The sequence below is a fragment of the Sus scrofa genome, chromosome 6, assembly GCF_000003025.6.
Source record: "Sus scrofa isolate TJ Tabasco breed Duroc chromosome 6, Sscrofa11.1, whole genome shotgun sequence".
NCBI classification, from domain to species: domain Eukaryota; kingdom Metazoa; phylum Chordata; class Mammalia; order Artiodactyla; family Suidae; genus Sus; species Sus scrofa.
In genome coordinates this window covers 47,458,521-47,475,247 of record NC_010448.4, presented here as the reverse complement: position 1 = coordinate 47,475,247, position 16,727 = coordinate 47,458,521, and the positions used below count along the sequence as shown (strand labels likewise).

At 56.1% G+C, this 16,727-nt stretch overlaps 1 protein-coding gene across 1 annotated transcript; it reads left to right on the top strand.

Annotated features, from left to right (window-relative positions):
* MAP4K1 (mitogen-activated protein kinase kinase kinase kinase 1) lies at positions 158–16,708 on the top strand. Its single transcript, XM_021094343.1, is given in 32 exon segments — positions 158–374; positions 543–600; positions 734–824; positions 1,511–1,575; positions 3,450–3,505; positions 3,590–3,637; positions 3,797–3,839; positions 3,935–4,007; positions 4,709–4,737; positions 4,740–4,839; positions 5,256–5,318; positions 5,428–5,509; positions 5,984–6,100; positions 6,326–6,404; positions 7,155–7,213; positions 7,293–7,336; positions 7,420–7,464; positions 7,943–7,966; positions 8,407–8,588; positions 8,682–8,764; positions 9,355–9,439; positions 10,296–10,372; positions 10,464–10,524; positions 11,282–11,390; positions 11,481–11,539; positions 11,723–11,826; positions 12,368–12,542; positions 12,804–12,866; positions 13,190–13,279; positions 13,365–13,435; positions 14,509–14,564; positions 16,546–16,708. Coding segments are annotated over 32 exon segments (2,460 nt in total). The 5' UTR covers positions 158–275; the 3' UTR covers positions 16,616–16,708.

Below are 16,727 nucleotides of genomic sequence, written 5' to 3'. Positions count from 1 at the left end.
GCATCTGGTTTACATTCAGCCTGGAAGTGAAGGGGGGGGTCCCCTGGGTCCCAAGGCAAGCTGCCCCTAACAGGCTCTCAGGGCCCAGGGGACAGGGGGTGGAGCCGGCTGCACAGCCCTGAGCTGGGGCAGGAAGCGAGAGTGGGGAGGGGGGAGGCCACAGCGGGTGGAGGCAAGGCGGGTGCAGGGCGTGTGGGGAGGGAGGGAGGTGCCAGCGATCTGAGCCCTGAGGCCCTGCTGGCCCCTGGGCGCAGGCCCGGCTCTGGCCCCCAGGAATGGACCTCGTGGACCCCGACATTTTTAATAGGGATCCCCGGGACCACTACGACCTGCTGCAGCGGCTGGGTGGCGGCACCTATGGGGAAGTCTTCAAGGTGAGGAACTCTGTCCTTCTCCATCACCCTCAAGCCAGTGACCTTTGGGGGGAGACCCAAGAAGGGAAGGGGATGCGAGAGGGTCCCGGTCCCTGGTTTTGGTTCAGGGATGCTGAGGAGGACTCAGGCAAATGGAGCCCGCCTGACTGCCAACTTCCCCTTTACAAGGCTCGAGACAAGGTGACGGGGGACCTGGTGGCATTGAAGATGGTGAAGATGGAGCCTGGTGAGGACAGGACCCAGGAGCTCCTTCCCCACACCCCCCACCTCCCGGGATGGTGGCGCCCCCCCCTCCCTGACTCCCTCCTCCCCACACTCCCTCCCTGCAGCGGCCTTTTCTCTTCTGCCCTTCCTTGCAGACGATGATGTGTCCACACTTCAGAAGGAAATCCTCATCTTGAAAACCTGTCGGCACGCCAACATCGTGGCCTACCACGGCAGTTATCTCTGGTGATGAGCCCCAGACCTGCCCTGGCACCCAGCCCGGCCTCCACCCCCAAACTCCCGTTCCTGACCAGGGGACCCCCTAACCTGACCTCCAATCCTGGACCAAAGTCCCACTTTTTTGACCAGATCGAATCTCCAATCCAGAACTCTCATTTCTGACCCGGGGGCCCTCCAGTTGATCCCTTCATAGTAACCAAACCTGAAAACGAGTCCCCTAAAACGCATCTTTCACCGTCCTGCTCTTCAGGTCCCCCACTTTCACTTTCTGTTCCTGAAGGTGAACCCCTTAATTTCCTGACCCCCCAATTAATATCCCAGATGCCTCGGTCATGATCTCTGTTCCCCAGACCTGGCATCCTGGGCTCCTCTGTCCCCATCGAACTTCCACAACCTGTGAGACCCGTGCCCTGTCTCCCAGGTTAGCATAGAACAACAGAGGATGCCATGGGTCTGGAGCCCAAAGACCTGGCTTTGATTCCACTTGACCCTAAACGTATATTTCCTCTCTGAGTCTCAACTTCCCCATCTATAAAATGGGAGTGGGGTGATGGTCACTCGGATGGGCAATAGATAGACGACGGCGCTTACATTAAAGTTTTTGTTGTCCTAGAACAAGATGGACAGTGAGCCAGGAGCTGTCCTATAAATAATCATTTTTTTCAGCTCTGATTATTTCTGCTCTTGAACAGGCTGCAGAAGCTCTGGATCTGCATGGAATTCTGTGGGGCTGGTTCTCTCCAGGACATCTACCAAGGTAAGGGGAAGAGCGGGAGCGGGGGAGGGTCCAGGCAGCCCCTGCCCCTCCAATCCACCTGTCCTGTCTCTGCCTTTGTGTCTCCCGGGACTGTCTTTCTGATCCATATTTCACACAATGAGCCCCTGCTCTGGGCCTGGCCTGGCCCCAGTGATGCCAGGGTTACTGTGGTGACCCAGGGGCCCCCAGCCGTGTCCTCCAGCGCCTGCGAGTCCAGCTCCAGCCTTTCTGTATGCCATGTTCCCCTCCACTTCCCCCACCCATCTTCCTCTGCGTCTGCATTTTCTCACCAAGGTCTGTTCTTGCATTTGAGCATTTCTGCATTTCTGGCTCGTCATCAGTGCCCACATGTTTACTTAATGAGTGAATGCATTTCTGATTCTCTCAGCCTGCTCTTCACTCATGGAGCGTTGGAGGGTGGGGGCAGGCCTCTGATCACTTCTCAATTTCTGACACTCATCTCTGTTTCCCTGTTTCCTTCCAGTCCAAGACCTCAAATGTCAGGAAAGGAAGGACTTCATTAAGGAGTTCTTGGGGCGGGGGAAACTGAGGCCCACAGACAGGAAGTGACTCACTGCCAGCCTGTCAGACCTGATCTCAGACCACTCTGTCTGTTGTCTTTCTTTCTTTCTTTTTCTTTTTTTTTTGGCGCCACACCCACAGCATATGGAGGTTCCCAGGCTAGGGGTCGAATCAGAGCTGTAGCTGCTGGCCCACACCACAGCCACAGCAACACAGGATCCAAGCCGCGTCTGCGACCTGCACTACAGCTCACGGCAATGCCGGATCCTTAACCCACTGAGCAAGGCCAGGGATCGAACCTGAAACCTCAAGGTTCCTAGTCGGATTTGTTTCCGCTGCGCCACCACGTGAACTCCTGTCTGTTGTCTTTCTACGGTATCCTCGCCACCCCTTTGTGTCTTTCTCCCCCTCTGTCTCTTTCTCTTTCTCTGTTTGTTTTGTTTTGTTTTTGTTTTTGGCTGTGCCTAACTGCATGCGGAAGCTCCCAGGCCAGGGATTGAACCCACGCCATAGCAGTGACTCAAGCCATAGCAGGGACAACACTGGATCCTAACCCACTGAGCCACCAGGGAACTCCTCCCTCTTTCTCAATGTACCAGTTTTCCCACTTTTTGGTTTCTGACCATCTCTTTGTTTCTCTCCTTCAATTTGGATGTGTTCATGGTTCTCTCTCTCTCTCTCTCTTTCTCCCGTGCCTTCCGGTCTCTCCAACGACAAGCCCAGATTTCTCATCACGACCCTTCAGTCTGACCCCCACCAGCACCTCAAGCTGACCCGCCTCACCTCCACTGCACCCACTTTGCTGCCTTCCAGACCCACTGGGCACCCTCCTACCCCCGGGCCTTTGCACTTGCTCATCTTGTTCCCCTTCTGAGTGGATCTGCTCCCCTTGTCACCTTCTCAGAGTTGCCTTTGCCGAGCACCCTGTGTAAAATGTCATACCCCTTCCCACACGTATTTCCTGTTGTCTTTTCTTGCTTTATTTTATCTTGTACTGTGTATTTTACCTGTTTACTTTTGTCTCCCATCCGTTTCCCCCACTGGAATATTCTCTCCACGAGGGCAGAGAACACAGCTCTACTCTACCCTGGCGCCTACCACGGTGGCGGGCACACCGCAGACACGCAATCCATATCTGTTTAATGACTCTTCTTCTGTCCCTCTAGCCTCCGGTTCCCTGCCTCGCTGCCTCTCTCTGTCCCTGATACTCCTCTGCCTCCTTCTCCCACCTGTCCCATCCTGTTTCCCTGTCCCCGTGTGGCATCCGCAGCTGGTGGGGGTGGTGACCAGGGGCTTGTGGGGCCAGGTTTCCTGGCCCCCCCCCCAATGCTGTGTCTCGGTGACCTTTGCAGTGACAGGCCCCCTGTCAGAGCTGCAGATCAGCTACGTCTGCCGGGAAGTGCTCCAGGTGAGGAGATGCTGGGCGAGCTTGGGTAGGGGCAGGGCCCCACTTCAGGCCCCGGACACTCATAACCCCCGCCTTCCTCTCCAGGGACTGGCCTATCTGCACTCACAGAAGAAGATACACCGGGACATCAAGGTGGTCTAGGGGCAGGAAGGTGGCCTTGGCGGGGCAGGGGCAAGAGATAGGAGTGATGCTTGCAGGGCTTCAGGTGCTGTGGGGCCAGGGAGTGGAGGCAGCAGTGGACTGGGCAGGGGGGGGTATCTCTGACAGCCTCTAATCCGCCCTCTTTTCCAGGGAGCCAACATCCTCATCAATGATGCTGGGGAGGTCAGACTGGGTGAGTGGCTGGGCGCGGGGTTGTGGAAAGGGACCGACTGGGGGCCTGAGGGGCCAGGGGACCCCGGGTTACTGTGTTTCTCCCTCTGTCTCCAGCTGACTTTGGTATCTCGGCTCAGATTGGGGCCACTCTGGCTCGACGCCTCTCTTTCATCGGGACACCTTACTGGTGAGGGGCACCTGGCTGGCGGCTAGGGGTGGGGTGGGGCACAGTGGCTTTTCCCACCCTGGATCTCTGGGAATCTTCATCCTGGCATTTTGCCTTCCTTCTGCCTTTCTCTGTGGAATGTTCTGGTTTCTCTTTGGCTCTCTTTTGAGTTTTCCATTTACCCAGGTCTCTGTGCCCCCTGCACCTGGGCCTTGCAGTCTTGGGGTTGACTTTTATCCTGATCTCTGCTTCTTTTTTTTTTTCAGGGCCGCAGCTGCGGCATATAGACGTTCCCAGGCTAGGGGTCGAATCGGAGCTGTAGCCGCCAGCCGACACCACAGCCACAGCAATGCAGGATCCGAACCGAATCTGCCACCTACACCACAGCTCACGGCAACACCGGATCCTTAACCCACTGAGCGAGGCCAGGGATCGAACCCACATCCTCATGGTTGCTAGTCGGGTTCATTAACCACTGAGCCACAACGGGAACTCCTCCCTGTCTTTCTTTCTCTGTCCACGTTTGTCTCTCTGTCTGTCTGTCTCTTCCTGTCTGTCTGTATTTTTCTGCCTCTACCTCTTTCTGGCTTTATTTCTGTCTCTCTCCATCCTTATGTTTCTGCATCTGGCTCTCTCTATGCCCATTCTCCTTCTCTCTCTGTTTCTTTCCTGCCCACCCCCGACCAAAGATTCTTCCCTCCCCCTCCTTGTGTTACCCCCAGGATGGCTCCGGAAGTGGCAGCCGTGGCCCTGAAGGGGGATACAATGAGCTGTGTGACATCTGGTCCCTGGGCATCACTGCCATCGAATTAGCTGAGCTACAGCCACCATTCTTTGATGTGCACCCTCTCAGGTAGGCAGATGTGGCGGGTCCCCTGGTCCCAGAGACCCCACTCAACTCTGCCCGTGAACCCCTACCTGCTTCCCCACATCAAGACCCCCTACAGGAGACCCCACCTTCCTTGGAGCTCAATCTGAGACCCTCAGGAGCCCCTCAACCCAGAAAGCCCTTCCCCCCAGCCCTCCACGCAGGAAGCCCCCAGTGCAAGGAGCCCTGTCTTGAGGCTCCGTCTGAGACTGCTGGCATCTGTGATGTGCTGAGCAGTGTCCCCTGGAGGTGGCACCCTGGGTTGTTGTAACACCGGATCCTTCTCACGCGGTCCCTCACTTTGCTTTCTGCTAACCTTGGTGTTATGAGGGGCCCCCTCAAGCCATGAGGTCTGATGTCCCCTGGAGGTCTGAACCCCTGTTCTGTCCTTACTCTTCTAGAGTTCTCTTCCTCATGACCAAGAGTGGCTACCAGCCCCCGAGGCTAAAGGAAAAAGGCAAATGGTAAGAGAGGCCGATGGGAAGGGGGGAGAGGGAGGGCAGAGTGGGGGGTGGTGTCTGATGGGACGGTCTCCGGTCCTGTCACCCCAGAACTTGCCTTCTTCCTCCCAAGGTCGGCTGCCTTCCACAACTTTGTCAAAGTCACCCTCACCAAGAACCCCAAGAAACGACCTGGCGCCACCAAGATGCTCAGTGTAAAGCCCCCCTCCCTGAGAAGCCTTCCCAGCCTCACCCCCAGGACACCAGGGCCTCCCACAGCTCTCTAGAACGTGGCTAATTTCGTTCCACAGAACCTCCGTGCCCTTTCAGAGTCCCCAGCCCCTCCGAATCCCCCAGGACCCACCCTAAGACCCTCCAGGTTATACCCCAGGCCTTTGCCCAAGAGTCACTGTGTTCCTAAAGCTCGCAACTTCCCAAGGGCTTCAGGACCCATTCCTGGGTGGACTCTGGGATTCCGAGGGGGAACCCCGGTTCCCCCTAAGACACCTCTGGGATTCTCCAACTCCCTTAAATTCCTCGAATCCCTTCAGACGCCTCAGAGACCCCTGTCTTCTTCTTCTGTTGGCAGCTTCCCCTCCTGACTCCCCCAGATGGGTTCTGGAGCCCCTGTCCCAATCCTGTCCCCCTCCCCAGCCCTCGGTGTGCTGACACCCCCATCTCCTCCCCAGCATCAGCTGGTGTCCCAGCCTGGGCTAAACAGAGGCCTGATCCTAGATCTTCTCGACAAGCTGAGGAACCCCGGGAAGGGGGCCCCTGGGGGCGAGATTGAAGACGAGGAGCCTGAGGTGAGGGCTCCTTGGCTGACAAACCCCTGGAACCTCCTGCCTCTGTTCAGGCTTGAGCGCTCCTTTGCTGCCTCTCTCAGGAAAGAAAAAGCCAGGGAGGAGGGGGCCTGGGCACAGGGCTGGGGGTGCAGAGGTTATGGTAGAGACGAGGGCTCCAGGCTGTGCCCACAGGGCAGTGGAGGCTGCTGGAGGGCCATGCGCCTGACACGCCACTTCTCTGCCCAGCTGCCCCCCGCCATCCCGCGGCGGATCAGATCCACCCACCGATCCAGCTCCCTGGGGACTCCAGACGCGGACTGCTGTCGTGAGTAGAGAATCCTTCTGCTTGGGGACACCTGACCCCGTAATCCAAGAGCCCTCCCTCAGCCCCTCATCAGATTGCCAGAGACGCTCAGCACTTCCAGACAGACCCCGGAGACCCCCATCACCATCTGACCCCACCAGAGACCCCCAAGAACCTCATCACCACCTCCTCTACTGAGTCACTCTAGAGACCCTGCCTCTCTGACCCGCAGGCAGACCCCGTGAGACTTCCCATGGCCACCAGGACTCCCAGGGAGCCCAGAGATCTTGGTCAGATGCCCGATACCCAGCTAGAGCCTAAAAACACTCTAAAACCACGCTGAGCCCCTACCTCCCTGATCTCAAAAACCCACTCCTGGAGCTTCCATTGCAATGCAGTGGAAACGAATCCAACTAGTACCCATGAGGATGCAGGTTCAATCCCTGGCCTCAGATAGTGGATCAGGGATCAGGTGTTGCCATGAGGTGTGGCGTAGGTCACAGACGCAGCTCAGATCCTGCATTGCTGGGGTTGTGGCCAGCAGCTGCAGCTCCAATTAGACCCCCAGCCTATGGAACTTCCATATGCCACCAGCCCTAAAAAGACCAAAAAAAACCCCAAAGCTGACCACTGGATGAGGCGCCTGTAAACCAAGATCTGTCCCCGCTAGGGGTGCGCCTGCCCTGAGAGCCTGCCCCCAAATTCTAGTCTTCTGCTCCCAAACCCTGTCCCCAGCTCACTGTGTGTCTCCATCACCCCCCACCCCCCCAGGGCGGCACATGGAGTTCAGGAGGCTCAGAGGAATGGAGTCCAGACCCACGGCCAACACGGTGAGAGGCCTCCACCGCCGCTGCTGCCCCGCCGCCCTCCCCGCTCCCTGGCCACCACTGACCCTTTACTATCCCGCAGGCTCACTTACAGCCCCCTGGAGACTTGAGGAGCAGCAGTCCTAGGTCAGGGACCCTCGCGGTGGCGGGGGGGGGGGGGCTGGACTGTGTGTGGGAATGGCCTGAGGCTCACGCCTGTCCCTCCCCAGGAGGCACCAGTCCGAGTCCGACGATGACTACGACGATGTGGACATGTAAGAGAGCTCCTCGGACCCCCGCCCCACCCCCACCTCGCCTCTGACCCCAGACCCGGCCCTCCACGCTCCCACCTTCCTTCACCCCTGGCCTCAACCCCAGCCATCAGCCGAGGCCCCCATCTGCCCCAGCCCCAGGCCTGTGTCAACCTCAGGGCCCACCCGTCCCCGCCACACATCTCGTCGGTGATAGGTTCGCGTGCGGTGCACCCAGCACCAAGCGAGACCCCCGGGAGCTCACGTGATCTGTGTCACTAAGCAGGTGTGAAGATGCAGAGCCTTGATATGTCGCCAGCCCTTGCTAGCCTAGAGTTACTTGTACGATTATGGGCGTAGTTATCAGTCCTTTAAACCCTTAGCTCCAGCCCAGACCGAGCCGCCCTCTGACCCTCCTGAGCTCTGAACGCCAGCCCCGACCCACGCCAGTCCTCCCTGATCCCCACACCCCGAACCTGCTCACCCCATCTTTGTGTTGCAGCCCCACCCCTGCAGAAGACACGCCCCTCCACTGCCCCCCAAGGTAAGGCTCTGGGCCCCGAGCTGGGAGACTGGGGGCCAGGAGGCCAGGGTCCAGAGACGCTGGGACTGGAGCTCTCTAGGGCTCCCGTCTGGGATACCAGGTCCCCTGAAGTCTGGGAAGACTCTGGGTGGTGAGCACATTGGTATCTGGAAGTGGCCTCCCTGAACCTGGGGGTGGGACTCAGAATATTCAGCTGGATGGACACGGACAGTGGCTGGTCCTCCGAACTCCCTGCTGCACCAGCATGAACCCTTTAGCTGCTGGAGTGTGTTGCCTGCCGTCGGGGCGTGGGTTAGAGACGAAGGCTGGAGGGGTGGTGGGACGTCATGGAAAAGGTCAGAGCCGTGGCCTGATGGCAGCTCTGGCGGAGGCAGAGTGCAGGGCGGCTTCTCTCTGGGATCATCTAATGGGTTTCCCCACCTTCCTTCTCTGTCTCCAAAGCCCAAGTTCCGTTCTCCATCCGATGAGGGTCCTGGGGGCACTGGAGATGAGGGGCAGCTGAGCCCTGGGGTGCTGGTCCGGTGTGCCAGTGGGCCTCCCCCACGCACCCCCCATCTTGGACCTCCCCCAGCTACCCGCAGCCCCCACCTCACTGCCCACTCAGGTAACAGGGTGGGCTGGGTGGGAGGGGGACAGAGGTAGGGCCTGGGTTGGGGGAGGGGGGCTTTGGGGGCTGATCTTCCCCACCCCATCTCAGAACCTTCACTCTGGAACCCAGCCCCCCGGGAGCCAGACCAGCCCCCCCTGTTGCCCCCCAAGAAGGAAAAGATGAAGAGAAAGGTGAGACCAGACGGGCTGAAGACTCATACTTCTGGGTGGCGCTGGGAATGCCTGGTGGGGGGCGGGGTAGGGCTGGGGAGACTTATAATGGTGACAGGTGACACTTGTAGGTTATTGCTTTGTGCCGGGCACTGTTCTATTTTTGCTTGGTGTGTACCTTCACAGCTAAAAGGAGGTAGCACAGAGCCAGGTGGTTTTTTGTTTTGTTTTTAGGGCTGCATCCACGGCACATGGAGGTTCCCAGGCTAGGGGCCGAATGGGAGCTATAGCTGCCAGCCTACACCACAGCCACAGCCACAGCCATGCCAGATCCGAGCTAGCTCGTGGCAATACCAGCTCCTTAACCCACTGAGCAAGGCCAGGGATCGCTGAGCTACAACCTGAAGAGCTGGGTATTGCCCCACATTTTGAAAGGAGGGAGCCAAGACACAGAGCTTTCCAAGGTCATAAAGCTTTGAGGGGGCAGGGCCAGGACTTGAACCTCTCGGCACCGTTGCTTCGGCATCTTAACCGCTGCACCTTCCTGCGCCCTCTTCCCCTTTGCTGGATCTGCCGCTGCCCGGCCCCTGTGGCCCCCGTGCCCCCCCCAGGGATGTGCCCTCCTCGTGAAGTTGTTCAATGGCTGCCCCCTCCGGATCCACAGCACGGCCGCCTGGACACACCCCTCCACCAAAGGTGAGCAGTCACGAGGGTCACCGAGAAGGTGGTGGCGGGAGGGCCCTTAATCGATGGCACAGAGGGTCCTCCCAGGGTGGGGAGCAGCTGAGCCAAGGCCGGGGTGGAGCCAGGAGTTACAGTTGGGGTTTAGGGATCAAAGATGGGTAGAGTGGAGATGAGTTTGAGAGGGACAACTAGGAAAATGAGAATTTGGAGGCCAGGAGTGTCAGATACAGCAGAAGGGTCAGAGTCTGGGGTACAGGATGGGACAGTTGGACCCCCGTTAACCTCAGTTGGAAGTTCATGGTCGAGAGACCCAGATTAGCACTTTGGGGTCAGGAGTTTAGGGATTAGAATGCAGCAGAAAAGGACAGAGTCTGGAAGTCAAGATGTGGAGACATCACTGGGGGGCAAATGCTGAGGGAGCAGTAGTAGAGTTTGCAGAGTCACGCTGGGCAGAGGCCACATGCCGGGTGTCTGAATTTTAGGATCAGTGTTGAGATAAGATTAGCATTCAGGGACCAAAATGGAGAGAAAGAGGGACAGAATTTAGAGGGCTATCTGGGGAGGTACATCTGATGCTGGGGTTGGAATTGAGGGGACAAAGGGTAAGGATTGACAGGTCAGAGATGGAAGAACCACCGGAACGGGGGAAGCCCGAGGCTGCTGAGAATGAGAGGAGCTCAAGGGAACGGGTCAGGGTTTGAGTTCAGATTTGGGGAAACAGAAGCCAGAAGTGTCAGTGTCAGGGAGAGTAGAGAATTGAGTGTCAGGGCTAGGGAACAGTCACAGTGTTTGGGGTCAGAGGTGGAGGTCCAGGAAGTCCCCCATGGTGATGAGGCAGGTCCCAACATCCTCATATCTGTCCCCCCAGACCAGCACCTGCTCCTGGGGGCCGAGGAAGGCATTTTCATCCTGAACCGAAATGACCAGGAGGCCACGCTGGAGATGGTGAGGGGCAGCACCTAGGGTGGGCCAAGGGTGGGGGCTGGAGTTGGGGGGGCTGGGGTCTTACAGGACCCATCTCCCCCATCCTCTGCAGCTCTTTTCTAGCCGGACGACCTGGGTGTACTCCATCAACAATGTCCTCATGTCTCTCTCAGGTCTGCCTGGGCTTGGGTGGGAGGGGTGAGGGTCAGAACTTAGGGGGTCAAGGGTCAGGGAGTTGGGAAACAGACAGGCACAGCTGAAAAAAATTTGGCTTCCCCTTTCACAGAGCCCACAGTTGCAATTCTCGCCACATTTTCAATATGGGACTTGGCGCAAGAGACCTCTGCTCCCCGAGCCTCAGTTTCCCCATCTGCCAAATGGGGCTCACAGTAGTTCCTCTCTCTCAAGTCAGTTTGGAAGTAATTTCCACAAGAAGTTAGTCTTTACATTTCTTTGATGTTCAGATGATCATTCGTACTTATTCCCACTAAAATAGTGTGAGCAAGCTGTAGATTAAAATGTTGTGTCATTGTTTTACAAACTTTGTGTAAAAGCATTTCTCATTTTTGAGGAAGACGCCCAGCCAAATAGACCTCGTGAGCCCACTGATGTCACACCTGTGATGACACACTTTGGCAGAATTTCTAGATTTTTTTTTTTCCCTTTAGACTTTGTAATATGCGTAAATTCATTTGACTGGAGAAGTGTCCACCATTTCTCACGTGGCTACAGGCACCACGAGGACAGGGAACACCTAGTTTACCCTGGAGGCGGGCACAGTGCCTGCTCTATGGTGGGCATTTAAAATCTGTTGAATGAAAAATAATAAATAAAGATGCTGGAGACTTGAAGGCTTGGGCGTTTCCAAGGGCTGGGGGAAGAGTGCAGCGCCCTCTAACTGCCTGCTTTTCCTCTGCACACACACTGCAGGGAAGACCCCCTACTTGTATTCGCACAGCATCCTGGGCCTGCTGGAACGGAAAGAGGCCAGAGCAGGCAACCCCATCGCTCACATTAGTCCTCACCGGCTACTGGCAAGGTACCAGCCCCCAGAGGCACCCTTGACCCCTCTAATGCCTGATGCCTGCCGTGCCTCCCCGCATTCACGCCCGCCTACTTTCTTCTGCAGGAAGAACATGGTCTCCACTAAGATTCAGGACACCAAAGGCTGCCGGGCATGCTGTGTGGGTGAGAGCGAACCCCGAGGCTGTGCAGGGAGTGGGAGGGGCCGGGGCCGGGGCTTTCTACGGGAGAGGGTTGCGGCGTTAAGGCAGGGTGAACAGAGCCCGGGGAAAGATGTGTGGCCTTTGAGGGGGGAGCGGGGCAGGGGAGAGAGGAGTAACCCTAACCCGTCCTTACCTACCTCCACAGCGGAGGGCGCGAGCTCCGGGGGCCCGTTCCTGTGTGGGGCATTGGAGACATCCGTGGTCTTGCTTCAGTGGTATCAGCCCATGAACAAGTTCCTGCTGGTCCGGGTAGGGGGCCTGTAGACGCTGGGGACTTTGCCCTGTTCGGTGGCTCGGGCCTTCAACCCCACGCTTCGGGGCAGAGCTCCGCGAAGCCGGGCTTCCACCTGCGGCCCCGCCCCCAACTTCCCCAGATCCCGCTCCCTGGAGGCTCCTCCTTCTGAGGTCTTCCGGATTCCGAACCCCCAGCCCCTCACCTCTGGCCTAATTATGTCGCCGCCCCGGGTCTCTTACGAGACCCCATTAAGGTCCCCGAGAGTCTTTTCCGAGACTGCTGCCTTCGAGGCCACCCCACCTGGAGAGTCTTGCTTTTCTCTCCCCAAGGCGGCACGCCCCAAGCGGAAGCCACGCCCCCTCGGGGGCCCTCCCCGTCTATTTCTAAGCCAAAGCGGCCTCACCCCCTGAAGGTTCTAGATGGCACCTCCCGAGACCGAGGAGGGCTTAGGAAATACCTCGGAAGACCCCCGGCCGGCTGTCCTCCGAGACCCCGACCCCCTCGGGCCCCGCCCCCAGCCTCCTCTGAGCCCGCCCCTCCCCGTGCGGCCCGCAGCAGGTGCTGTTCCCCCTACCCACGCCTCTGCCGGTGTTCGCACTGCTGACCGGGCCAGGCTCCGAGCTGCCCGCTGTGTGCATCGGCGTGAGCCCCGGGCGGCCGGCCAAGTCGGTGCTCTTCCACACCGTGCGCTTCGGCGCGCTTTCCTGCTGGCTGGGCGAGATGAGCACAGGTGAGTGGGCCAGGCTCTGGGAGGGATGGGCTTACCAGTTTGGGCGGCTGGGCGGTGCTTAGCCTGAGGCGTAATTGGGAAAGGGCTTGGAAGGAGAGGGGCGGAAGAACGACGGGCAGACCTAATAGGTGGGATGGATGATGGACGGTGGGGAACCCTATGATGGACCGGGTGTCCTGCTGGCTTGGGAATGAAGAGGGTGCCTAGCGAGGAAGGCGGAATGAGGTGGAATGGGTCCTTGAACCTTCGCTTCTCAAGCAGAACACAAGGGACCAGTACAGGTGACTCAGGTTGAGGAAGACAAAGTGATGGTGTTGATGGATGGTAAGGACCCTTCTCCCCCTCTTTCTCCAACAGTTCTTGGGTCTTCGACCCCCAGACCTCCATCCCTCTCAGAAAGGCTGAGCCGCTCTGATCCTTGCCCATCCTGCTCTGCTTCTTACATAGAATTTATTGTTTGGTCCCTCAGCAACTTTCTAAGTCCTTCTTAAAGCCCCTTCTCGGAAGTTCCCCCGTGGTGCAGCCGATTAAGGATGCCCTGTTGCTGCAGCTGCGGCTACAGCAGCGAGGGTTCTATCCCTGGCCTGGGAACTTCTGTACCCCGCGGGTGCGGCCAGGAAAAAAAAAAAAGCCTCTCTACCTCCTAGGGTCTCTGAAGCTGGTGACCCCAGACGGGGCCCCGGTCCGGGGGCTTCGAACTCCAGAGATCCCTATGACTGAAGCAGTGGAGGCCGTGGGTATGTGCGGGAATGGTAGGGCTGGGGGGTCCAGGTTGGAAGCTTGCGTGAAACCCATGGGTAACAGGTACTGCTTTCCTCCCAGCTGTGGTCGGGGGGCGGCTGCAAGCCTTCTGGAAGCATGGCGTGCAGGTGTGGGCTCTAGGCTCAGACCAGGTAAGTTCCTCCATCCCAGCCCCTGACACCTCCTTCCTCAGGTGGACTGGGAGGACGGGGTCAGGGCGGAAGTCCTGGAGGAGAAGCATCCTCCAGGCAGTTCAGACAGGTCCCCTTCTCCACCCCAGTGTCTCTTAAGTCCAGAACTCATCCAGGGCCACTATGTGACTGTGTGTAAGGGACTTTTTTTCTCTCTGAGCCTCAGGTTCCCAACTATAAAATGGGGTTACTCTAGAGATATGTGGGTTAAGACCATGGACCTGGCTGCCTGGGTTGGAATCCAGCCGAATGACCTTAGGCAAGTGACTGAATCTTCCTGTGCCTCACTGTTCTCATCTGGAAAATGGAGTGAAAACTAGTGCTTAGGAGTTCTCTTGTGGTGCAGTGGGTTAAGCATCTGACGTTGTCACTGCAGTGGCTCCGGTTGCTGAAGTGGCGTGGGTTCGATCCTTGGCCTGGGGAACTTCCACATGCTGTGGTGCAGCCAAAAAAAAAAAAAAAAAAAAGGAATAAAACCCCCCAAACAAACAAGGAGTTCTTGTTGTGGCTCAGTGGTAACGAATTCGACTAGTATCCACAAGTATGTGGGTTTGATCCTTGGCTTCACTCAGTGGGTTAAGGATCTGGCATTGCCATGAGCTGTGGTGTAGGTCACAGACGAGGCTCAGGTTCCACATTGCTGTGGCTGTGGTGTAGGCTAGCAGATGTAGTTCCGATTTGATCCCTAGCCTGGGAACCTCCATATGCTGCAAGTGCAGCCCTAAAAAAAGCAAAAACAAAACAAAAAACAAACTAGTGGTTAGCTCATAGGACGCTCTGTGTCAGACTCTGTCCTTACACTTTTGTTTTGTACTTACTCTTCGTGATTACCTATCAGGTAGGTACTACAATTTCAGTGGTTAGTAGTCAGGTGCAGAGAGGTTAAGTGACTTGCCTGAGGTCACACAGCCGATGAGTGGTGTTAGCAAGAATGGTTATTTCTGGTGCTGAGGCGTTCAGAGCCCCTGGCCTTGCTGTCTTTAAGGGAAAGGGGAAAAGTCTTCTAGACACTGACACAGTACCTTCTCCCACAGCTGCTGCAGGAGCTGAGAGACCCCTCCCTCACCTTCCGTCTGCTTGGATCCCCCAGGTATGGACTTGAGGGAAGGGACAGAGGACCAGGGAGGGGGGGCTTCTGATGTGGAGAGGGCATCCTGAAGTGTCCCTAACCACCTGTATCTTTGGCCTGGACTCCTCTCACCCGGTCTCCCTGTTTCCGTCTCTGCCCCCCTGTAGTCCATTGCCTACCCAACAGCCAAGGGGGAATTTTCATTGTAACTTTTTATTTGGACAGAACTTTAGACTCTTAGAGCCGTTGCAAAAATAAATTTTAAAATTCTGTATCCCCTCACCCAGGCTATCTTTTAACCACATTTGTTTTATTCCTCTCTTTCATATATATTTTTTTCTTTTTGCATGTAAATTGCAGACATGAGGCCCATTTACCCCTAAAAACATCAGTGTATGTTTCCTAAACAAGGCAAGGACATACTCCTGTAAACACAGCCCTCACACTGAGATATCACTACTTTCTAATTCACACACCCATTCAAGTCTCACCAGTGGTCCCAATACTGTCCTTTATAACCAAAAATAATCCTTTTTTTTTTTTTTCTGGTCCAGGATATAATCCAGGATGATGGGCTGCATTTAAGTGTCATGTTTCTTTAGCTTTGAGTCTGGAACCATCCTTCAGACTTTCTTTGCTTTTCATGATCTTGACACTTTTGAAGAGGACAGGAAATTTGTTTTACAGAATGTCCCTCAGTTGGGTTTGAGGTTTCCAGGCTAAGCGTTTGGGGAAGGAACATCACAGAAGTGATGCTGTGTCCTTCTCAGTGCATCAGATGAGTTTGTCCCATTACAGGTGATGTTATCTTTGGTCATTGGTTAAGGTGGAGTCAGTTTCTCCACTAGAAAGTTACTCTTGTTTCCTGTGTATTAATAAGTGTCTTTTGGGGCCATATGTTGAGACTGTATATGTTTACTCTTTCTCATCAGACTTTCACCCACTAGTTTTTACCATCGATGACTTTTGTCTGCATATGTTATTAGGGACGTTACTACATGGTGATTTTCTGTTTCTATCATTCCTTCTATATTTTTTAGTTGTCATTCTACTGTAGGAAAGAGCTATCCTTTTCCCACCATGTGTGCGTGCGTGTGTGTGTGTGTGTGTGCGCGCGTGTGTGTGCGTGTGTGTTTCAGCATAGTCTCAAGGATTTCCATTTTATTCTATGGGTTATCATCTGTTACCATCGTTGTTTGTTTTGAGGCACAAATGCTCCCAGATTTAGCCAGTGAGAGCCCCTTCAAGGATCTCTGTGATCTTTCAACCTGCCAGAGGCGTCTTTTAAAATCAGATCTGATTGTGTCACTTTCTACCTGTTTAAAACCTTCCTGGAGGGAGTTCCTGTCATGGCTCCTTTTGTGGCTCCACTAGTCCCCATGAGGATTCGGGTTCAATCCCCGGCCTCACTCAGTGGATCAAGGATCCGGCATTGCCATGAGCTGCACTGTAGGTCGCAGACACAGCTCAGATGCGGCGTTATATTGCTGTGGCTGTGGTGTAGGCCAGCAGCTGCAGCTCTGATTCCACCCCTTGCCTGGGACCCTCCATATGCCACACGTGTGGCCCTAAAAAAAATTAAACAAAACCTTCCTGGGGACTCAAGATAAATCCCAATCCTGGCCACAGCCCATAAAATCAGGATGTCTGTAGTCAAGCCCCAGGTTCTCTCCCACCCCAGGCTCTTTGCCAGGCTGATCTCTCTGCCAGAACACCCTTCCCTGCCCTTTCCCCCAGTTCCCTCCTGAGCCTCTTGCAGGCTCCACCATCCATTCTTCAGTGACCCCTTGACCTGTGTTTCCCTGCTGTATGCCTCATGCTTCTTTGCACGCCTTTAATTCACTGATTCGTGTTGCTCTCCTGCTCTAGATTGAGCTCCCCAAGGGTTAGGGCTGTGTCTGCTCATTCACTGCTCTAGCTCACTGTGTCTGCTGGCACAGACTCTATAAGCGACTTTGTGAAATGAATGACTGAAGACCTGACTTTTCTTTTCCTTCCTCAGGCCTGTGGTGGTAGAGACACGTCCAGCAGATGATCCTACTGCCCCCAGCAACCTCTACATCCAGGAATGAGTCCCCGGTGGGGAGGGGAAGTTAGGAAGCAGCCTGACCAACTGGGGTCATGATGTGCCCCTGTCTCTCAATAAACATGACGTCAGCCTCTGCTGTCATCCTGGTTTTCTGG